Consider the following 24,691-nt stretch of genomic DNA (forward strand, 5'->3'; position numbering starts at 1 on the left):
CCGCATACGCAAGCCAGAGTGTAAGACGCGCCTTTCATACACTCTGCAATACACAGTGCTTACCAAGAAATCCACCTATTCTCTGCACTGATTGTGATGTCACTCCTATTTGGTCCTATTCATATCTTTTCTCCATTTTTGAAAAATTCTCTTTCGGCTCTTGAGCTGCGCCTTACTGTTGCCAATTCCATAATTTCTTCTTCATTTATTCTTTCATTTTACTATCTCTTTTCACAATCTCATTGATCTACTAGCTTCCATACCTTCATTCTCTTTTCCATCTTTGTCTTATTCGTTTCCCATTCTTCTGCCCAATGAGCTTCTACCTCTCACTCATTCAGTCAATACTGACATTCCTTCTGTCAGTTTTTGTTTTCTTTCTTCATCCACTTTTTGGCTAATTCCCAACAGCATTCATTTGTGCATAAGTCAAATCAACCTTTTATTACAAAGAAAGTCTTAGGATAAGATTACTACTGGGGGGCATTTCATGAAGCATTTGGTCCGACAAAGTTGTCGGACAAATTTGCTGTCAGCCAATCAGATGCAAGGATTTCAGTAGCTTGTAACAGTTTGTCAGAAAAATATCCGACCAAAATGCTTCATGAAATGCCCCCCAAATCACCACCATAATGGACTTCAAGTGAGCAGTATGGTTGGTATTCACTCATACACTGTAACAGCGGGTCAATACAGTTTAGGTACAGTAGTGAAAACTTTAGGCTTCAGTCCATGCATATGACATTCTACCAATCTCCACAAACCGTTCTTAAAAATTTCCGGATCACCACCAAAATTTAATCATCTGTTCCTTGTGTCACTCTCAACCTTTCCTGTAAGTTTCATCCAAATCCGTTTACCACCTTTTTGAGTTATTTTGCACATGGACAAACAAACAAACAAACAAACCAACGCTGATGAAAACAACCTCCTCCCTTAGCAGAGGTAACACAGTAAAACAAAGCAATCCTGATAAAAGGCGGGTCCCACTTTTATAAGGATTGCTTTTTTGTGATCCTCAACCATTCCAAAAAACCAATTATCATAAAATAAACTTTAAATTCCTGTTAGGCTTTTATGTTCTTTCATATTTCAGAAGAGGTTCTCATTATCTCACAAACATAAGAAGGAAACCTGCAGCCAGGGGGGCGTTTCATCAACAAGTTCGTCGGAGGTTTTCACCAACAAATTTGCTATCAGCCAATCAGACGCAAGGATTTCAGTAGCTTTTAACAGTTGTCAGTGTAAATCACTGACAAAAAGTTTCATGAAACGGTCCCCAGATCTCAACTAAAACTACACCATCCCTTTAAGTAAAATGAAGAAAAATACAAGTAAACTACTGTAAAAGTGGGTATTTTTACGCGCGACTAATTTTTCGCGCTTGGCCGGGTCAGAAGAGTTTTGCGTGTTTTTATTTCCGCGGAATCAAGACATCACGCACAGGAACATATGGCAAGCAAAAATATTCGCGTGCTTTTATTTTCGCGCTAGTTTCTGATTACGCGAAATGCGCGAAAATTTCCACTTTTACAGTTAGTAAAGTTCTTTAAATAGAGAAATGCAAGAAAACACTTCAAGTTCTTGAAACCAATATCAGCCATGGCATTAGCTAGAATTTGAAACTGGCTAAAAGGGATACCAGACACTCATTATTGATTTGTTGACCACTGACTGGACAACTGGAGTGTCCAAGACCCTGACCTTTAAGATTGACCACCACAAAATCTATCTACAGAGATCAGATTGGAACTTACAGGCTCTGAAGCTTTGATTTGGTTTTAATATCATTAGCTGATTGCTTGACCAGCTAATTATGCTGTAACATGCAATTCCCATAGACACCTGCCAGATTATACTCATGTCTATTCTCTAATGGGTTAATATGAATACTGGCAGAAGATACCGTATATACAGAATATTTCGTGAGGTTTTTATTTTCACAAATTTCGTGAGTTAGGTGCTATTCGTGAAATTAAAGACACATGAAAATATTGATTCTGATCCTGATATGAATGCGACGTACACATAGAATTCTCCATACAGTTCAGTACTCCTCAACTGCGAATTTAACCACTCGCGAAATTGTCAGGAATTAGTTTATTATTGACTCGATACAAAGTATTTTGATGTCATTTAATCTTGATTAGTGTTAATGTGAACAGCATTATGGTACAAGGTGTGAATACTTTGGACACTATATTCTGCATGTGTGTGTGTGTGTGTGTGTGTGTGTGTGTGTGTGTGTGTGCGTGATTGCCTTTCCTGCCATAAAAACTAGTACAAGGCAAAATATCCAGACTTATGGAAACATATCATAATATCATCAGGCTAATATGTGCATTAAAGCGTACATCACACCTGCACATGAGGCTTTGTATTTTTGCCTTCTCTTTTTTTTTTCTCTCTGATTCTTTGTAATTGTTCTCCTCAAAAAGCTGTTATAATTTGCTTTTTCTTGGAGGGATACCAGACACATTGTTAAAGCAGAACTGTTTCTTTTTTACCCCCCAATGTCGGTACCTTCTTTGTACTGTACCAAGCAGCTGACACAAGCTAGACAAAAGAAAAAGAAAAAAAAAGAAAGAAAAATTGAGAAAACAGAAAGAGAAAAAAACAAAAACAGAAATAGCGAGAGAGAGAGAAAGAGAGCATGATAGAAAGAGATACAGATAGAGAGATGAACAGAGAGAGAGAAAAAAAAAGAGGAAAAGTGTACTTTTGATAGATTCTTTTGCTATATTTATAGGTGAATGAACTGCACCAAGACGTCAGTTGTACTTTAACCCATGGTAAACCAGTCCAGAGTATACTCAACAGGCGTCTTTAATAGAGAAATGCTAGTTACAGCAATATCAGCCAGTCCTTAACCAGTTTAAAAAAAGAAAAAAATAGTGATGGGGAAGATATAGCAACTCATTACAACACTATTACACAGATTATAACTGTAATGTCTTCCTTTGGCTTTTCAAGGTTTGTTTGTTGTTTTTTTTTGCATGTCTGTGTTCTATTTTTGTTTTTTTCTGCTCGTATGGAGGAAACTTGCTTTTCCTTTCCAATTACTGTGATTCTTTGTGGAGTAAATGAGATTTGTCGAGATGGTAATTTGGTTTGACGAGATCTGCAGTTTCTGGCGAGGTATCGAAGATTTGATTCCGCCGACTGGTAAAAGGAGAGCCACATGTGATCTGTACTTTTTCTTCTTCTACCTTTTTTTTTCTCTCCCTCTCTCCTCCTCTTCTCTTTCTTCTCTCTTTATATTGGCCGACATTCTCCAGATACGTCAAATCGGCTTTGTGGAAATGAACTTCGGGAGTCTTGATGCTAATCACCGCGAGTGGCGTAACTCCCCAAACGATCTCCTCGTATAATTCCGGCGAGACGCTGGCGCGGGATTCGTTTATTCTTGCTGCTAAGTCTTGACTGACAAGTACACTATCCCCTGGTTATTTGATGGCATTTTGGAGTTATTTCTTGACAGGTACTAGTTGCTAGGCGGCACTGTATACTTTAAGCTTACCTCTAATATAACCACAAGACATATTATTCTAAACGTTGTGACTGCTCTGGTGCTAATTTTGCATCAAGAAGCAAGATGGTCCTCTTTCAAGTTTATCTCCATACCTTCTCTTTCCTCTTAATGCGTCTGTCTACTTTCATGATTTGTGATGAGAATTTAGACTACCAAATGTCAGATCATGTCTTTCTGCCTCAGATTTTTCCTTCAAAACATAGATAATATTTCTGAGAAAAATCTCATGCCTGTTCATTTATAGTAATGATGACAAAATGAGAGCGTATCACCTGGAAATGACAAAACTTTCAGTGCTATGATAAAGGACAAGCCTGAGGCAGAAGGCAAAGCATGACTAAGAGTTCATTTTGTTTGTTCATTTGTTTTTCACTCTTTCGTCTCATGCATAGATAACCAAAAAAAAAAAGTTTCAATACAAAGTAAACCTTTCATCCATGCAGAAAATGAATTGATATAGAGTTTCATAGTGACAACATGTGGAATAGTACGTAACTCTTTCTGTACCAGGGTCTTTAGACAGTGTGTAGAATGCTATGGGGTTTTCTGTATCAATCAGTACTCAAAGCACTCAATGGGTTAAACTTACCCCTTGCTCAGCTTCCAGGAATATCATGAGGTCATCCAAGGTCATGAACTCACTACTAGAGTACCTGTGGATGGAGAGAAGGTTTAGAATGAAAGAAATTTGTTGGAACAAGAAGTTGTTCTGGTAGTACAAATGTGACCCGCTTCAACAAAAGGATCTGAAAGTCTAGGGAGGTCGATTTTCTGAAAATGATGTGACATTATTCCCTTACTCTTCCATGTTAATTTCACAAACAACATGACTCATAAAAGTACTCAGTTGCGGAGATATCGATGATTTTATGAGAGCATGTCGAGTGGTCTAGGATATATTGCATTTCGAGAAAACTACCTTCAAAGTTTTCGTTCCGACACAATTGTGATCAAGGGGAGGTAAGACAGTCTTCATCTCTTGACAATAGAAAGTATGCTCCTAGAAACCACGTTCATCAAAACTTAGCAGCAGCGGTCCACGCACGACCAATCAGTAATCAGGATGCCACGCACTGACCAATAAGATCACTCCATTCTTGCTAGGGGCGGAGTCTATCTGCAGTGCTAAATCCAAATCTTCGGACACGTTTCTGTTCCAATGAAAGTCAGAAAATCATGGCGCAGAAAAACATTTATTTCTTGCCTTTCCTTTGATCATTTAGCTTCAAAATTTCGGCAGATGATAGACAAAACATTAGACTACAAAATTATGCCAAAAACAGAAATCTGATTGTTTTGACCAATTTGGATCAACTTCAAACTCAATTTTCTTGGCTCAGCCGTCAGTGACTTTCAGATCTTTTTGTTGTGGCGGGTCTCAAAGGCAAAGGGTGCTCCTTTGAGATTCAGACAAAACAAATGCACAAAGTAAAGTGACGGATGAGAAAATAATATAAAGAAGAATAAAAGCAGAACACGTATAATGCCTCATTTGACCTTCACTGCTCAATGTGTAATACTCATATTGAAGTCACATGCCACCGTGTCACAAGCATGCTTTCCCTGTGATTGGCACGCACTTGTTGTCTTAAGCCTGGTGATTTTGGCTGATTGGATGGTATGCCTGACTGACTCTAGCGGTCAGGTTCATTCCTCAGCATTCTAATTCATCTGGTTTGCCTTTAAGGCATCTTCTGCTGGAGCTAACTCCCTGTGAATTATCTCAGGTCTTCACTATGCCAGGAACTGGAGGGTATTAAACATCTTAGCCATGGCTGCCAAAACACAAAACAAACAAGCAACAACAACAACAACAAAAAGGAATAGGTACTTAAAGGGTTTATTAACCCATTGAGGATGGGCTGATTTTGCTACAACACGCATCTTCCATAGACACTTGCCGGAGTCCTGTAAAAGTGGTTTCTTTCGCGCACAGAAACTTTCGCAGTTTCCATCGGTTCCGACTTTTTTGCATGTGTTTAAATTTGCGGTCGGCAATGAAGCATTGTAACAAGCGACGAGTTGAAAACATTTTCGCGCGATATTGAATTCGCGGTTCAACCTCAAAGCGCGAAAAGCGCGAAAATAAAACCAACGCGAAAGAAACCACTTTTACAGTATACTCAGAACTCGTCTTCCGCAGGTTAATATCGGGGCAGCATTGTACATGCATAGGTATACAAGTAAATATGTGTCTATATATACTGTCTGTCTGTCTGTCTGCGTGTCTGTGTGTGTGTGTGTGTGTGAGTGTGTGTGTGTTTGTGAGTGTGTGGGTGGGTGGGTGCGAGTGTCTGCAAGGACATATGGGTATTCTTGTATACACAGCATCAGGCTCAATTCTCTAAACTCAATTTGCAAATGCTACATTTCCCGACCTGGTTAATTACCTTCATGGTTTGATTGAATCAACTTCTGAAAATTTTATTTAGTTGTTGCTGCCAATCCCACGCACTGAGATTAAACTGACCAGTAGAGAATTGATTCACAGCATACAAGCAACCTTTCAAAATCTAATTTAGCAGTTGACATTGTTCCAATGAACTTAGGTTAAAAAACAAAACAAAACAATGTGCTGGGAAAGAACACCTTCATTCCATATACTAGCCACTTACAATCAATATTTCAACTATATCGTTACTGTAGCCACTGAGTTCAAGTGCTAATGTAAGACCTGATTTAGAATTAATTCAGACCATACAAGCAACTCTTAAAATTCCATTCATTTGTTGCTACTATCTATTACAATATGTACACAGAAAAAAAAAAAAAAAAATTATTAGTGGAAAAATGAGCAAAGAAAATGGGATTCCATCGACCAGAACACACAAATGACTGAAAGCTAATTCATACACTTTTGCATATTCTACATGCTAGTATACTGTCAGAGATAAAACTAGGCAGAGCACCAAATCATTCTGGACAGGGAATGGCTCTGACTCCACAATACAAGCAACTTATAACAGGTGCATTTAGTTGCTGCCACTTAAAGGACAAGTTCACCTTCATAAACATAAGGATTGAGAAAATGCAACAATATTAGTAGAACACATCAGTGAAAGTTTGAGGAAAATTGGAGAATCGATGCAAAAGTTATGAATTTTTTAAATTTTTGTGTTGGAACCGCTGGATGAGGAGACTACTACAGCTTGTAAGTCATATGCGTACAACGGTATAAAGAAAATATAAAAGAAAATTCAACATATTTTCACTTTTTTCGCATAATAAAAGAGCAATTGACTTGCCTCTTTCTAAAGGCAGGGGGAATAATATTACCCATAACATTTATCGGTCAGGGGAATGTGTACTTTTGTCAAAAGATGGAATTTTGTGAAATTTTCTTTACATTTTCCTTATATTGTTGTACGCATGTGACATCTAAGTTATTCATACACTGCAGTAGTCTTCTCATCCAGCGGGTACTGCACAAAAACTTCAAAAATTCATAACTTTTGAACGGATTGTCTGATTTTCCTCAAACTTTCAATGATGTGTTCTACTAATATTGCTACATTCTCTCAATCCTTATGTTTATGAAGGTGAACTTGTCCTTTAACTGTCCCCGTGCCCTGCTGTAAAACTTTTTGGCAGAGAATTGATCCTCACCATACAAACAGCCGCTCAAAATTGTATTATTGTTGTTGGTGGTGTTGTTGTTGTTGTTGCTGTTATTGTTGTTGGTGTTGTTGTTGTTGTTGTGGTGGTTGTTGTTGTTGCTGTTATTGTGATTGTTATTGTTATTGTTATTGTTATTGTTATTGTTATTGTTATTGTTATTGTTATTGTTATTGTTATTGTTAAAATATTTGTTATTGTTATTGTTGCCGTTGTTGTCTATGTCGTCGTCACTGGTCTAATGAATACTCACTTGGCAAAATGTGGCAGGAATCGCTCTACACCATACAAGCAACTTTTTACACTTTTATCTAGTCACTCCCACGTGACTGTTTCTATATGCTGTGGTTGGTAAACCCTCTGGGTGAGAATTGATCTGCACCGTACAAGCAACTTTTCAAAATTCCATACTATTGTGGCCAATGTTTCAACAAACAGGGGGGAAAAAAACATGACAGGGAATTGCTGCGCACCATATAGGCAAGTTTCATACAATTTCATTTTAATAGTTGATACCACTTCACACCTCCTTAAAGGGATAATATAGTATTGGTAGAGATGAGAATTGGACTTTTAGCTTTTTGCAAGATACCAAGAAACCACTTATAAAATACTACAGAACATGCTATTCTAAAGGGCATTCAAAGTTTATTTGATGAACAACTGTAAATCGGTTTAAGAAAGGCTCAAATATCCAAAACCAAAGTAAACAAAGTGATCATAACAAAAGGTGGGTCCCACCTTTTATTAGGATTGCTCTGTTTTGGATATCTCGGTCATTTCTAAACTAATTTTCATCAAATAAACATTGAATTCCTCTTAAAATTACACGCTCTTTCACATTTCATAAGAGGTTTCTCAATTTATCTCAACAAAAAATGTTACAATTTAGAAACCTGAAGTTAAGTCTCAATCAAAACTATCCAATCCCTTTTAATTACTGGAAATTTTTTAGGAAAAAGTTGACCCCTACCGTACGAGCAAGAAGTAGATTTCTGGTCTCGTTGACATCTCTTTGAAGAGTTCCAAGAATTCAGTGCTGGACAGTGTGGGGCGACCACTGCTACCTTCCTGGACTTTGGGTTGAGTCATCTCCTACAGTAAGGAAAAAAAATGGAGAACAGAAAAAGAGTATAAAAGTAGTTGTAGCATAATATTTTTCAAATATTTTCCCCCCTCATACCATCAATATTATACACCTTTCAGGAACAAATGTTGCAAAATGTGACCGTGCACCTCAAAACGAACATAAAGTCGCACACACTGATTTTGCGTGAGGACTGAAAATAAGTGAAATGGGTCAACCTAGCGGAACTTGACTTTTTCATATTTTCTAAAGGAGCGGGTCTTCTTTTACATTATGCTAAAGTTTGGTATCATAAAACGGGCAGGAAAGTGTGTTTTTTAGCAGTTTATCTCGAACATATTTGGTAGAATAGTGTGATTAGGTGTGTCTTTAGAATCCCTTTTTCATTTCTGAAAAACCTTGTCCACACTCTTCGCTTTCAACTCTAATAACTTTTGAAAGGATAGTGCTACTGCTTTGAAAGTTGGCATTAATTATGGACAGAGTGTGTTAATGAGACATGCTTAATTTCAGTTTAATCCAATAATCCCTTCATTGTTGTTACTCTGGTGGTTTACTTAATGTTGTTTGTCCCATTCATCGCACCGCCAGCACGGTTTGGTAAAGATTAAGCGCTTGAATAGACACTGTACTTCAGAGCCTCTTTTCTCAGTTCACACTTTTCCTGAGTTTGTGCTTTCTTTCCAATATTTAGATAGGTTAGGAGAGTCCATTTGCTTTGAGTTATACATCATTTTAAAGCTCAAAGTCTTCTCTTTCAGAATATGGTCTTAACTAGAAATTCATGTCTGGCGACTTTTTGTTTGTTTTGAGGTGCAGGGTCACAAATGTGAGATCTAGGCCCTACAAAGTACTGCATACGCTGTTATTTTCACGTACACATATTTTTGCGAATGAGGAGGTCACAGACGTTTTTCGAGATGTTGTTTTCAGGAATTGACACCTACGCCAAATTAAATGTACTATTACTCTAGCGTCTGGCGACATTTTCGGGTGTTGTTAAATTCATGATCCAGCTGTGATTCGTGAAATTCGCAAAAAATAAAACCCTCGCGAAAATAACAGCTTATACAGTAACATTTGAACCATGTAAAAAACAAATAATATGAACAGGAGAATCAATAATGAAATATCACAGAAAATTTTGGCAAATCAGAGAAATTATGGCCAATACAGGGTTCACATTATTTGCCTTTCTTTTTTTTTTATTCCCCATTTTGAAATCCTGGCAACAAGTGACATATGGAATACCATAAAACAGACCCAGCATTACACTATAAAAAAAGTGGTTTATTGAACTTGATGAGTTACTTCCACCATTATGTGAGAACAGTGAATGATCGTGAAGACGCATTTTCTACGGAAGAAGAATTTATTCGCAGGAAACACGGAGTGGCAGAAATGTACGCGACCTCGACAATGTCAAGCACTTTGGCTGAACATCACCGCCCACACAGTCTAAAGATAATCACATCGATATTTCTACGGATTTGCACTGCTCACATAAGACACAAAATAACAAACAAGTTGTCTATTCCATCACCCCTTTTTTCCTCAATTCACTTGTTTGCCAGCTTTAAAAAAAAAGAAAGAAAAAAACGTAAAAATTTCATTGTGGCAATGTGGAATTTCAAGCCACCCCTGGTTAGAGAGGGAGAGAGAGAAAATAAAAATGAATTATGCATCGACTAGAGTCCAGTCCAAACTCAATTATGAAACCATGGATGGGAAATTCCAGCTGCTCTTGGCTAGTTGGAGAAAGAAAGAAAGAATAGGAAGATGGAGCTTATCAATTAAGAGAGAGAGATGATGATGAAAGGATGAACTAGAGAAAAAGAACGTAAGAGACATACAGCCTGTATCATAAAGAGAAATAAAGAGAGAGAGAGAGATAAAAAAAAAGGAAGAATAAAATATATTATATTAAGAAGGAAACAGAAAAAAGGATAGTATTAAAGAGAATGAAGAATGAAAGACTGAAATAAATAGTTGAAGATATACAGAAAGATAAATTGAAGAGAGAGCGGTATAAAGAGATATAAAGAGAGATATATATAAAGAGATATAAAGAGAGAGATATATAAAGAGATATAAAGAGAGAGATATATAAAGAGATATAAAGAGAGATATACACAAAGAGATATAAAGAGAGAGTGATAAGAGATGGAGAATGAAGGGAGGAGGAGCTGAAGAGAGAAATGCAAAGAAAGATAGAGAGGTAGAGAAGTAAATAGATGAAGAGATTAAGAGGAAGAAAGGGAGAGAAAAAAAGAGAAATAATGAGAGAAAGAGATAGATTGAAAATTCAAGAAAGGAAGCTGCAGAGTGATGAAGAGAGGAAAAGATAGTGTGAGAGAGAGAAATAAAGTGAGAAAGATAGGAAGAGATGAAGAGAGAGAGAGAGATGAAGAGAAGAGAGGAAGATACAGCAAGAAAGAAATATGGAGAGGAAGAGATGGATGGGGGAATGAGATAAAAAGATGCTAAGAGAGAGTGGGAGAAATGAAGAGAAAGAGATACAAGAGAGAGAAATTATGTGAGAAAAACTTAGTGAGAGAAAAGAGAGAGAGAGAGGGAGAGAAACTGAGAGAAAAAAAAACAGGGTAGTGGAAATCTCAATTTAGAAATCTGCAGACGAACCCAGCCGAGTCTAACGGGTTTATGGTTTACTGCTGTAGCTTTTTTGTTTTTTTTCACACATTCTAGAATAATTTCTGTCAGTGTTATATGGAAAAAAGAAAACAGTAGAAAAGAAATCCTTTGTTCAGCCAATTCAACTACGACACTTATATCTGAGTCTTGAAGGACAGAGCAGTTTACAGTTCCCACTTCTCTCTCAGATAGGCAATAAAATGTTCCCTATTTTCTTCTAAATTCTGTATGGATTTACTGAATTTAAACAGTTCCACAAGGAACTTTCTCTAAAATCGGATGTTATTGATATAATTTGATCATTTCAGCAGGAAAATCCCCTGGAGTTTAAAAAGGGTAAACAGTAGAATGCCATCATTTCTTTTTTCAGCACATTTCGGGCAGCAAGTTTCAACAATTCAAAAAGATACAGCACAAAACAGAAACGAAATGGAGGATCCTTGTCACAGCAGCTTTTATTCATTCGCGTCCCACCTGCATCCTGGCTGACACCTCGAAAATAGATTTGACTCTCGATCAATGCCAGGCCGTAAAACATTAAAATATTGACAAAAAGCCCTTTTCTCAATTAGGGAGAGGACTGAGCAGTGGATGTGGATTCACAGAAAACAGCAACAGCCATTGCACCACCATGCAGGCAGATGCTGAATTGTAGGCATCGCTTCACAATCTATTCATCCATTATTCAAACCATACATTTCAGGCATGTATCTTCAGTATTCACACACACACACACACACACACACACACACACACACACACACACACACACACACACACAAAACCGGCATATTCATCATTTTGTACCATTATGCAGAAGGGTTTGTCCAGTATTTCTAAATCATTCATAACATGCATTGCTTAGTCACTAATAAAGACGTGTGAAAACAACACGATTGTTGCTGCTAACATCAAGATAGATACTTTTTGCTCTTTATGGGACACACAAATGAGAATGTAGAAAAAAAAAGAACTAACAAGACTTCTTACCTCATATCTCAGGTACAAACACTGACCACACCCACGTGTTCATATTAACATTTTCTCAATAAGGCAAGACAAAACTTCCTACCTCATATTTAAGGAATATAGTGACCACACCCAACTGATCATATTAATATTTTCTCAGTGACCCATCATAGGCATTAAAAAAACCAGAACTGACAAACATCCTACCTCGCGTCTCAGGAATAAATACTGACCGCATCCAACTGTTCATAATGCATGAACACTTTCTCACTATGACACCATAGGCATGAACCCCGACCCCCTCCAATGCCCCGCCCACTTTTCTATTAATTGTGGTCTGACACTGTTTCATTAATTACGTACTATTGCAGACATTTCTGCAAGGACAAAGTCTGGCGCCATGGGGAATGGATAAAGTGTTACCCAGACAATTATAGTTCTGACATTCAGCAATCAGATGCTAAGCTTGAGACATTCCCCTGAAGACGACAAAGTGATATGGATCCTTATGCTAGGGTCACAAACGGCCGGATTTCGTACCGGGTCCATAAGGAATTAAAACCGTATCGACCCGGTTCGAGCCGTAGAGACCCGCATTGGCCCACATCGTAACCCGTGTCAATTCCTGATGGATTCCGGGGGCTACGATACGGCGGTGAAAAATTTTTGGTCATGTTCAAAATTTCCACCCGCAGCAGGCACTGCGGCTGTCACTTCATCCAGCGTCTCCGCTACGCTGGTACTTGCCGAGAGCGGCGAAGATTTGTCGTCTGTGATTGCTTTCTCGCTTATAATGAGTTCATATAACTCCTTTGAGACGAATCACGAAGTAATTTCACGAAGATTGATGATGAAATTCTGATCTAAATTACCCCGATATAGGACGGGAAAGACAATTTTTCTGCACAAAAATATCCTCGTGTATCACACAAGTCCCAATGCGCTGAACGTAGTGACATCTGCGCATGCGCATGAGCGGGATCTCACATGAATTCTCGAAGCGAGGATTACGAAATAAAAATTCTCGTGGATTTCAATTCCGTATTGATATCCGAACTGACCATGTTCGAACCACATTGACTCGCATCGACCCGCTCCAACCCTGCGTAAAACCGTATAGACCCTTGCCGTATACCGCATTGCCTTCATGCAACGGATGATGGCAAGGCTTACGGTACGGGTAAAAGCAGGTTGACACGGGTCAATAGGAGTCGAAAAGGATTCAGTTTAGGATTTATTAAGCGGACTTTTATACGGTTCGATACGGGTCAATACAGGTCTCTACGGCTTGAACCGGGTCGATACGGTTTTAATTCCTTATGGACCCGGTTCGAAATCCAGCCGTGTGTGACTGTAGCATAAATTACCCTCTATTCCGCTATTAATCTGGCTCATTTTCACTTGGATCAAATCCGTTTTGTGACCCGGCTGTGTGTGACTCTAGCATAAGAAGTGCTGGAATGAGGAATGGGATATTCTTGATTTATTCATCATGTAAATCATTGTTGTTGTTTTTTAAACCCGTTGAGGACAGTTTGAATTGCTACAACACGCATTTCCCATAGACACCTGCCCGAGTATACTTGGGACTTGTCCTCAATGGGTTTAAGGACAAGTCCACCTGCATATACGTGTGGATTGATTGAACGCAGCAATATTGGCAGAACATGTCAGTGAAAGTTTGGGGAAATTAGACAATTCATTCAAAAGTTACGAATTTTTCAAAGTATCTGTCCAGTCATTGCTGGACGAGAAGACTACTACAGTATAGATGTGATAAGCATATAACGATATGAGCAAAAATATAAAGAGGATTTCCCAAAATTGTATTTTTTGAAGAAAAAAAAACCACATTTTCTCAACTTGTCACTGACATATGTTTATGCATTATTATTCCCCCTGCCTTCAGAATGAGGCATAAGTCCAGCCTTCTTTATTATGCAAGGAAAGTGAAAATTTGTTGAATTTTCTTTTTATTTCCTTTGTATCATTTTACACATGTGACATCACAAGCTGTAGTAGTCTTCTCATCCAGCAGTAACTGAGCAGAAACTTTAAAAATTCCTAACTTTTGAATGGATTGTCCGATTTTCCCCAAACTTTCACTGATGTGTTCTACTAATATTGCACTGCATTCCATCAATCCACGTGTCTGTGAAGGTGGACTTGCCTTTAACTTCATCATTGTTATCTAACTCTTTATGTGCCATGGTGTAAACTCCCTCTGTGCCACATTATTCTGAGACAGCAAAGATCGTCATGCTACGGAAAAAGATTCTGTTTTCAAATCTATGTAACTTTTATAGATTTCTGTTAAGCTGTACATGTAGTGCGCAATGTTGTAGAGAAAATGTCAAGCTTTGCTTTGATGTAAACAGTATGACAAATCTATGAAATCTTGTTTTTCTTTCAAATGACTACTCAGATACATTTATTGTAAAGGCATGATGTTTACAAGTACACAAAACACTGACAGAAACTTAGAACTTAAACACAGAATCCAGTAGGGAACACCGCCTGCTGGTCATTCACCACATGAAATGCAAGCTATGTGCAAGGGGAACAGAGTCGCGAGAAACGCTTCCATTGTACTCCATTGTACAGTGGCATTTGGCGACTTATCGATCGGTTTGGGCGGGTTTGTGCGTTTGAGCAGAATATGCGAAGTTGGCACGCCGTCGTCTGAGTCGGGGGTGCGAACGCGGCACATAAAGAGCTTAAACAAAACGAATGTGATGTGGCCCTGAATTTCGAAGCGAAGATATAGCAACATGGGAGCTTCTAACACTGATATTGCAGAGAGTCTTTAAAATTCCGCTCTGAGTGAAACATGGTTGAGTAAGCAAAGGGAATAATAATCACGACATTAACCTTTACTGCACTATAAAGGAGTAATCTCAAACTGCGTGGGTGCTGTACTGGCCAGCAGCAAGGGGGATGCAGTGTGTGTAGGTGATTGGAGAAAAAGGGGTGTAGGATAATAAACACTTGTTTTTCTTTGTGGTTCGCCACATGAAGAAATAGTGTGGGTGGGGACAGGCAACCCAAAAATACATTCCTGATCAATATGATTTTGGAATACCGATTCTACAAGAGTCATGGTCAGAATATAAATGTTATTTTGCGACAGCGCTGCAAAGTTTCACATGAAATCAACAGCTTAACTGTACAGTCAAACTTTGTTTCTGTTTTTTTCATTTTCCTTCTAAATGCTGCCTTCAGGTTCCTCAGTGTGGGCGGGGGGATAAAGTGAAGAATAAAACATGTCAGTAAGTGTTTCTGTTTATCACTCTTATTATGTCTGACATCCTAAAAGTATATCTATTTTTGCATCCTCTCTCATCTTTACACTCATGTCTATGCCACTCTGTTTTCTTGTCTGTTTGCTGATGTTTACCATTTACTTCTCCAGTTTTCTTTGAATCTCTCTATCCTTTTCTTCCTTTTCTTCCTCCTTCCAATCATCATCATCATCCCTTCTCCTCGTTCTCTTCATCCTCTGCCTCCGTCTAATCTTCATCCTTTGCCCTTTCCTCTTCCTCCTTTTCATCCTTATCAATCATTCTTTTCTTCCTCATCTGTCACATATCTTCATCTATCGGGATGCCAAAACCATGTCTTACTCGTATTCAAATTTGTATTCGTATTCGTATTCGTATTCGTATTCGTATTCGTATTCGTATTCGTATTCGTATTCGTATTCGTATTCGTATTCGTATTCATATTCGTATTCATATTCGTATTCTTATTCTTATTACTATTACTATTATAATGCTATTATCATCATTCAGCAAAAATTACTTTGTATGATACAATAAAAGATCAAATACAAAATTAAAAACAATTAACTTTATAGTGAATAACTGTAGTCTTCTCTGTAATCCTTCTTTCCTGTATACGGTATACGCCAAATATTTCACGAGGTTTTTATTTTCACGAATATCGCTAGTCAGCTGCTATTCACGAAATTAAAAACATGCGAACACATTGACTCTAATGCCGATTTGAATGTGACATACGCGTATACATACATACAGTACAGGACTCCACGATGGCAAATTAAACCACTTGCAAAATTGTCGGGAAGTCCCGATTCGCGAAAATTTAGACTCGCGAAATATATGGCGTATACAGAGCATATTGTATATCTTCCCTCAGGGGGGTGTTTCATCAACGTTTGTCAGCGCAGACAATTTCAGCAAAATCCTTGGTTCTGATTGGATGAGATGCTCTGGTCACTGACTGTTACTATGGTGATTGTCAGCGCTGACAACTTGGTAGCGCTGACAAACGTTGATGAAACACCCCCTTGATGTCACTTTCTTTCATGTATCACCTCCCCCTCCATCTCTCCCCCCCCACCCCCCCTCTCTCTGTCTCTCTCTTTGTGTCTCTATCTGTGTTTTTGTCTCATTGTCTGTTCACCTGTGCATGTCACACTCCTCCTCCTCTATATTCTTTCTTGGTGAGTATATACCTGTCTTTTTTCATCTCTTCTTTTCCTCCATATCTTCATCTCTCACACCCTCCATCTGATGGTTTCTCTTTCTCGATCATTCTCTCCTTGAGTCTCGGTAACTCTATATCCTTCTCTCTCTCTCCCTCATCCTCTCTCCTTGTTTTCATCTGGTTTTTTTCTCTCTCTCCCTCCTTTATCTGTTCCTCCGCCTTTCTCCCTCTCCCTCTCTTAAACATTTTCTCTGTTAGTCTTGATGAAGATTATCGCCCCTTCCCTCTCCCCCTCCTTTATTTTGTCTGTTTCTCCATTGTTCTCTCTTTCCATCCTATATCTGTTACTCCATCCTTCTCTGGAACATAATTTCTCTCTGCGAGTCTCAGTGACTACATCCACCATCCCCACTCTCTCTCCCCCTCTCTCTCTCCCTCTCCCTCTCTCTCTCTCCCTCTCTATCTATCTCTCCCTCTCTATCTCTCTGTTTCCTTATCTTTCACTCATGTCTCCTCCTCTTTCTTTCTCTGTATTCAGAGTATTCCAAACCACAGAGGGACTGGTGTGCAGGGACCGGTGGTAATCCGCATCCATACCCGTCATCCATCGGGCAGGTGCACCGCAGTGCACCGACACAGCAGGAACACTGTGGCTGCATGCACCAACGTGCGCCGCCGTGTGTGCGCGACAAGTACCAGGTACACACATACACACACCACACATACAGAGACACACACAAGCGATTATGAGCCACTACTGCGCATACCTGGGGGCCTAATGGCATGTTTACACACAAAAAAAGGTGGCCGATAGTTCAAGGCTAGCGACAAACACCGCAGGAACCTGAATTGAATGAACGGCAAACACGAGGCGAGTTTGCAGCCAGCGAGCCGGCCACTTGATAGGATGTGGTAGAGGCAGCGAATTTCACGCTGCTGTCGGAAACGTGAGCCTTTTGTACCTACTTCCATTTACAGCACATTACAAGAAAAAAAAAAGTAATGAAGTACTGGCATCAAAGCCAGATAGAATGACATATTCTTTGTGCTACACAAAAAAAAACAGGGCCACTCAATTTTGTTTTTGGAGCCAGTTCAATCTACATCACGACGAAAGCAGCAAATTCATCGCGTGGTTTCAAACCATCTTTGCATCTGAAAGAGCCTGAATCAAATTGATGATTTCTTGTTGTTGTTGTTGTTGTTGTTGTTGTTGTAGCTGTTATTTCAAGCAGATTCCATCATCTAGTTTCCTAGAAATGATTCAAATTTGCATTATGTTGTTGAACCCTTCATTTAGTCCGATGCAGGAAAAAAAAAACCACTACTCAAGAGCTGAACAGAAATGCATTCAATCTAATGGAAGCAAATATTCATCTATTCTACTTCTGGTCTCTTCCCCTCACGTTCTTGAACAAAAGAGGATGTGATATTTTTGTTCTTGCCTCAAGCTACAGTCTGAAAATAGAATTTATCAAATTAAAAATTGAAAAAGAGAATAAAGCTTTCCAAATGTCTGAAAGAGGGGGGGGGGGAGACAATTTTCATCAAATTTTGAAACATTTTCTTGTCTTTCAGCTTGAGGGGGCAAATGCATTCATTACTTAACAAAAATTGAAATACATTTAAGCTGTCTGCTTGAAAATGGGAGAAAAGAGTTCAGCAGCCATTCACATTGTAGCCTTTCACAGCATGCAGGATTAAAATGCATCACATGCAACTGACCTGTGAGCTATCTTTCTGTATGTACAAAGAAGAGTATAGACTATCATATTATTGTCAATGTGACTAGCATATAAATGTAACATACATTATCTTGAATGGTTGGCCACATCTAGAATAAGGGAAGCCTAAACAAGGGCTAGACTAAGCATGACCCTTTGACCTACACCAGGCTTCACCTACAGGTAAAACAACACCAGGTGTTGCCCCCCCCCCAAAAAAAAAACAAAACAAAACAAACAAACAAACAAACAAACAAACAAACAAACATACAAACAAACAAACAAACAAACAAACCAAATGAACCAACCAAACAAACAAACAAACAAACAAACTGGACTTTGTGTGGCCTGAAAATGCCCAAAGAAGGCTCTTGGTCAAACCCTATACTATACACTGGTTCAGAGCGAGATGTAAGAGCAGGTGTGGCAGAAGGACCTAGACCAGATCTCACCTAGTACAAGAACACGGCTTACCAAGACCTAGACCAGATCTTATCAGGACCTATATATCAGATCTGACCAAGACCAAGAACAGGTCTTGAGCAAGATGTAGACCAAACATGACTGAGTCATTGAGCAGACCTTCAGACAGACAACCAGACGAGACCAAAGTGAGTCTACCATCTAGGTAAGATGTGAATGGAGTAACACACTTGCAATCATTTGGCTTTGTGTTCTTAATCTGGCTGATTTCAGTAAAATGTCACACATTTTCTGCTCAACTACCTCTTCATCCGGCAAGGGCAGCAAAACGGATGCCATCCTCGCTCCTTCCTCGGAGGTTGCGTTACCATTGGCAACAATCACGCATGGCAATATGAATCCGCATGTCATCTAAAGTTCATTTAGAGTGACACCTCAAGAGGCTGCCGGAGCTTTGTACAATCACAAAGGCTTTCCACCATACAGTGTCAAGAAAATGAGTTGATGTTGTTTGAATACTGTGTGTTTTCTGACTTCCTTTAAAGTCTCAATGCTTCATTAAACATGGAGCACGTTGGAAACAAGAAGTTTAGAGTATGCACTGTGAGCACTGAACGGAAGCTGTCATGAACATGCAATAACACTCAATCTCCAAGTTGACTCTCAAGAATGGAGGCAAATCAACGACAAAAATTTGCTATCATACAATGGGGAAGTTGTGGGACTGTTTATCTATTCACATCCTAAGAACCACCAAAAGAAATGTAACACTAAGCCAGGTATTATACAAAAGGAAAAAATAGAAAAGAAATGGAAAGGGAATATCATCACACAACATTGTGCCAGTTGGTTTGTACTCCTAAAGTACAATAAAAACCAGATACACAGTGAATGATTTGGCAACTACTACAACCTTTAATTATTATATAAAGTTATCAATACCATGTTATTACAATCCTGCCAAAATTCCATGCGATATTATAACTAATTCAGTAAGTCTGAATTTTTTAAAGAAATTGCTTTGACAGAAATAAAATCTTTCAGAAAAAAAATCTACTCTGCACTACATTTTCTAAACATAGAATTCCAGCAATCAGTTTTGGTAACGATTGTTAATTCTATGATACAGACTATGTCTTGGCACGCAAATACAATGTCTACACTGTACTACAATAGTGTATCACAACTTGAGATAATTATCTGTTAGTTTCAAATTGATAGCATAGTATCAATCACATTTTCAAGTTGATAGACTTGTAGGTTGTAAAAAATAGATCTCCTCATCATCAATCAGGGTGGTATCATTAGAGTTCTGCAAACATATTCATGGACAACCTTTTCAGACCACAAACATACCAGGGCCCTGTTGCGTAAAACCCTTACCGCTGGACTTACCGCTCCTTTCTAGCGGTAAGTCTTCAAATTAGCGGTAAATTCTATAATCCTTGATGCTGATTGGCTGTGACGCCTAATTTTGACGGTAGCTACCATTGAAATTCAATGCTAAGTTTTATGCAACAGGCCACAGTACTGTGTTTTAAAATCATACCAATAAATATATCGGCAGATATAGATAGGTAGATAGATAGATCAATATATAGATAGATAGATAGATAGATAGATAGATAGATAGATAGATAGATAGAAAGATAGATGGATTGATTGATATACATAGATAGAATTAGAAAGATAGACAAAAACGTAGATAGAAGAACATGTTGTGAAGGCATTGATAGAATTTGGTTCAACATTAGAAAGAGGAAAGTAATGCTAGATCTATCTATTCCCAAAAAACAATTTATCTTTTTCTTATTCTGGATGAAGAAAACTAGAAACATAATAACTAGATAGATACGTGTAGATAGATATATAGAAATAGATAGATAGATAGATAGATAGATAGATATAGAAATAGATAGATAGATAGATAGATAGATAGATAGATAGATAGAGATAGATAGATAGATAGACAAAGAAAACAAGAAACATAATAACTAGATAGATACGTGTAGATGGATAGATAGAAATAGATAGATAGATAGACAGATAGATAGACAGATAGATAGATAGACAGATAGATAGACAGATAGACAGACAGATAGATAGATATATAGATAGATAGATAGGTAGATAGAAGGACATGATGTGAAGGTACATAGAATTTGGTTCAACCTTATGAAGTTGGAAACCATGCTCAATCTATCTCAAAGAAAAAAAAATCAATCTTTTTCTTATTCTGGATGAAGAAAACCATAAATATAATAACTGGAAACTCTGAACAGACATTGCACTGATATGACCTTCAGGTGCCCTATTCCTGTATGCTGGATGCACGGGGGTAGCTGGTGGGTCTGCTGGGTCCCTTTCTACCAATCTTAATGTTTGTCATCTTCCGCAAGATCAGAGCTGGAAAGATCAGAATGATTATATGGCATCTCTTCTTTGAAACATGATCTAGATGGCCAATAAAGGGGACCGGCAGGACAGTAAATTGGAAATTGACGCAACCAAGACAGAGCGGATATTGGAAATCAGTCAGAAATGTAATGCAGAAATCAAGAAGCATGGTTCCTATCCACTCTCAGAGGAAGACACGCACATACACAGACGCACACATGAAAGCAGTATAAATGTACAAATCAAATAACAAACATTAACAAACCCAAACACACACTTGTGTACAAACTAAATGCTGTTGTACTACAAGCTCACATACATACAAATACACACCCACACTCATGCACATAAACTATTCCCATCACACTAGTAAATGCATACACGTTGTATATATGCAAGCACATACACACACAAACATAAAAATACACACTTTGATGTCAAAATGCTCGAAATCAAAATTCCTCCACTCTTGATCTAAAGCTAACCAGCCCACACAGGTGTAAAATGGTGATACAACATTTGTTACTGCAACAACTGCTCCAGTCTTATTTTCTCTGAGGACTTAGGGGTAGGGATAGGGTTGTGATAGGGTTTTAGATCTAGTCTGATGTGAGGATTAGGATTAGGATAAGGGTTATGCTTGTGGGTAACATTTATTTTTAGCTTAATGTATGGATATTTCAGGAGAGCAATTGTTGCAGGAGCAAATGTCATGGAACCAAAACAACATGCCTCCATCCAACATTAAGGCCATGCTGGCACAATATGGATTAGATGGATTAGTTAATCTCTTTTCATCAACAATTGATATGACAGGGTTCTATCAAAGATCTAATCTCTGCCTCAACTCTCATGACAAAGAAAAAACAAGATTTCAAACTTCAATCTCTTTACATTATCAATAGTAAGGTTTCGTCTGTTTACTGACAACTGCTACAGCACTCATATATTATGATTCATTTTGCGAGAGACAAATATAGTCAAAGATAAACCAAACATCACACAAACATTTTTGTGCTTTCCCCACGGCCGCTGTCCTTGTTCTTGCGACCTGACCGCATGCCGTACGACAAGGGGCCGCAGCCCATCTCACTGTAAAACAGACGACAAACAGCATTCCATGGGTAATTAGGATCGCGAACACCGCCCCCAGAGGAAACAACGGAAGTTGACGTCCCCGTTTCTATTCTCATTTTCTCTTCATCTTCTTTTCATTTCTCTCTTTGTTTTGTTTTTTCCCTTAGTGGATGCAGGAATGGAGTTCAACATGGGAGAGAAAAAAAGAGGAGGGGAAGAGGAAACTACATCTAGAGAGTGAATGTGACAAGGTAAGCTTGAGGAACCAAGCTAGCTTTAGATTTTGAGATGGATAAAACAAAAGCGGCTTGATGGATGAAGGACGGATGAAAAAGAAATGACAGCTTGATGGAGAGAGAGATAGTGAGAGATACAGGGAGAAAGAGAGAGATAGGGAGAGATAGAGACAGAGATAGGGAGAGATAGAAGGAGAAAGAGAGAAAAGAGAATACATGAAGGAGAGATAGAACGAGTGATATATGAATTGGGGAAAAGATTTTTTTTTTAAAGTTGATATCATACGAAATGAGACTTAATGTAAAACATAATAATGATACATAAATGCAATTGTATGTGTCCATATTATTTCTACATATAATCTACACTCGATATAATGGTACATATGCAGAGAGATACAACTCATTTTTCTATAACACATATTTCCCATAGACATCTGCCTGAGTATACTCAGAACCAGTCTCCAATGGGTTAAGAGTCCAAATGTGACCGTGCACCTCAAAACAAACATAAAGTCGCACACACTGATTTTGCGTGAGGACTGAAAATAAGTGAAATGGGTCAACCTAGCCGAACTTGACTTTTTCATATTTTCTGAAAGAGCGGGTCTTCTTTTACATTATGCTAAAATTTGGTGTCATAAAACGGGCAGGAAAGTGTGTTTTTTTAGCAGTTTATCTCGAACATTTTTGGTAGAATAGTGTGATTAGGTATTTCTTTAGAATCCCTTTTTCATTTCTGATAAACCCTGTCCACAGTCTTCACTTTCAACTCTAATAACTGTTGAAAGGATAGTGCTACTGCTTTGAAAATTGGCATTAATTATGGACAGAATGTGTTAATGAGGCATACTAAATTTCAGTTTAATCTGATAATCTCTTCATTGTTGTCACTCTGGTGATTTACTTCCTGTTTTTTGTCCCATTCATCGCACAGCCAGCACGGTTTGGTAAAGATTAAGCGCTTGAATAGACACTGTACTTCAGAGCCTCTTTTCTCAGTTCACACTTTTCCTGAGTTTGTGCTTTCTTTCCAATATCTAGATAGGTTAGGAGAGTCCATTTGATTTGGGTTATACATCATTTTAAAGCTTAAAGTCTGCTCTTTCGGAATATGGTCTTAACTAAAAATTAATGTCTGGCGACTTTTTGTTTGTTTTGAGGTGCAGTGTCACATATATTATATAACTAGAAAAGCATTTTGAGAGCGCAGACCTCCGCCAAGCATGCAGCTTATTTCCACCACTGATCTTGTTCTTCCATAGGGATATCATACGTACACACATCATCTATGCTGAAAGTCGCCCGATTTCCCGATATAGAAGCCTTTATTACATCATAAGCCCTCAGCTGCACGGCGCGCCTCACCCCAGCAGAAACTAGAGCATGCACTTTAGTGTGCGCAGGCAAACCTCAAATACGCGCAGCCTGAACTCCCAAGTTCATTTACCCTACCTGCCAAAATATCAAAAATCCTTCATAAATTCCCCCAAAATTGTCGGATCATTACCAAAAGTTAATCGTTTGTTACTTGTGTCATTCTCAACCTTTCCTGCAAGTTTCATACCAATCCGTTAAACACTTTTTGAGTTATTTTTGCACACAAACGAATGAACGAACGAACAAACGAATGAACGAACAAACGAACAAACAAATGAACTAACAAACCAACGGTAACGAAAACACCTCCCTTGGCGGAGGTAAAAATACAACTATTGAAGGAAAATAATAATATATATAGAAATAGAGGGGAGGTATATTAGTGTGAATACAGTTTAGCTGTTGTGGTCTTTGCATGTATCTATTTTTTGCTCTACTTGATCTACTTTATTTCTCTTTCAATATTACTTTATTTGATGTTGGTATTTTCAGAAACACTTCCGCTATGAGGCGGCACGTGGCCTCAAAATTTGTGCAGATGCTTAACATCTTTTTTTTTTCATTATTTCAAGGGATTGTATAGTTTTGGTTGAGACCTAACTCCAGGTTTCTAACAATTTTTGTTGAGATAATGAGAAACCTCTAATGAAATGTGAAAGAGCATGTAATACCATGAGGAGTTCAACGATTATTTGATGAAAATTGGTTTTGAAATGGCTGAGATATCCAAAAGAGAGCAATTCTAATAAAAGGTGGACCCACCAATTATTACAATCGCTTCATTTTACTTTGTTTTCGAATGTCTCAGCCATTCCAAAACAGATATTCATCAAATAAACTTTGAATTGCTCTTAGAATGACATGCTCTGTACCATTTCATAAGTGGTATCTTGGTATCTCTCAAAAGTCAAAAGCCCAATCCTCATCTTCACCAATACTATATCATCCCTTTAAGGTGAAATCATTCAGTTATATGTATACATTATACCTTTGATGATCTCCACACATCCATCCTAAAAGTCACACAAACAAGGGGATTACTTCCACAGCCATGCTTAGAAAAGTTTCAGTGAGGAGACTGGACAAAATCTTGAACTTGCAAAGAGGAATCAGTTTCTGTTTTGGAGGAAATGGAATAACAGGATGTCCT

The 24,691-nt window shown here is 38.3% G+C and overlaps 1 protein-coding gene across 1 annotated transcript in view; it reads right to left on the reverse strand.

Moving 5' to 3' along the window:
* LOC139728107 (inactive phospholipase C-like protein 2) overlaps positions 1-24,691 on the reverse strand; it is a 172,845-nt gene that overhangs the window by 44,670 nt on the left and 103,484 nt on the right. Inside the window, exons 6-7 of the mRNA XM_071639070.1 lie at positions 8,121-8,242; positions 4,122-4,185 (exon numbers count right to left, since the gene is read on the reverse strand). Coding sequence (XP_071495171.1) covers positions 4,122-4,185; positions 8,121-8,242 — 186 coding nt within the window. The remainder of the gene's footprint in view (positions 1-4,121; positions 4,186-8,120; positions 8,243-24,691) is intronic.

This window comes from Diadema antillarum, unplaced genomic scaffold (assembly GCF_040938485.1).
Source record: "Diadema antillarum isolate AM-2024a unplaced genomic scaffold, OU_Dant_1.0 seq00000164_RagTag, whole genome shotgun sequence".
Lineage (NCBI taxonomy): Eukaryota > Metazoa > Echinodermata > Echinoidea > Diadematoida > Diadematidae > Diadema > Diadema antillarum.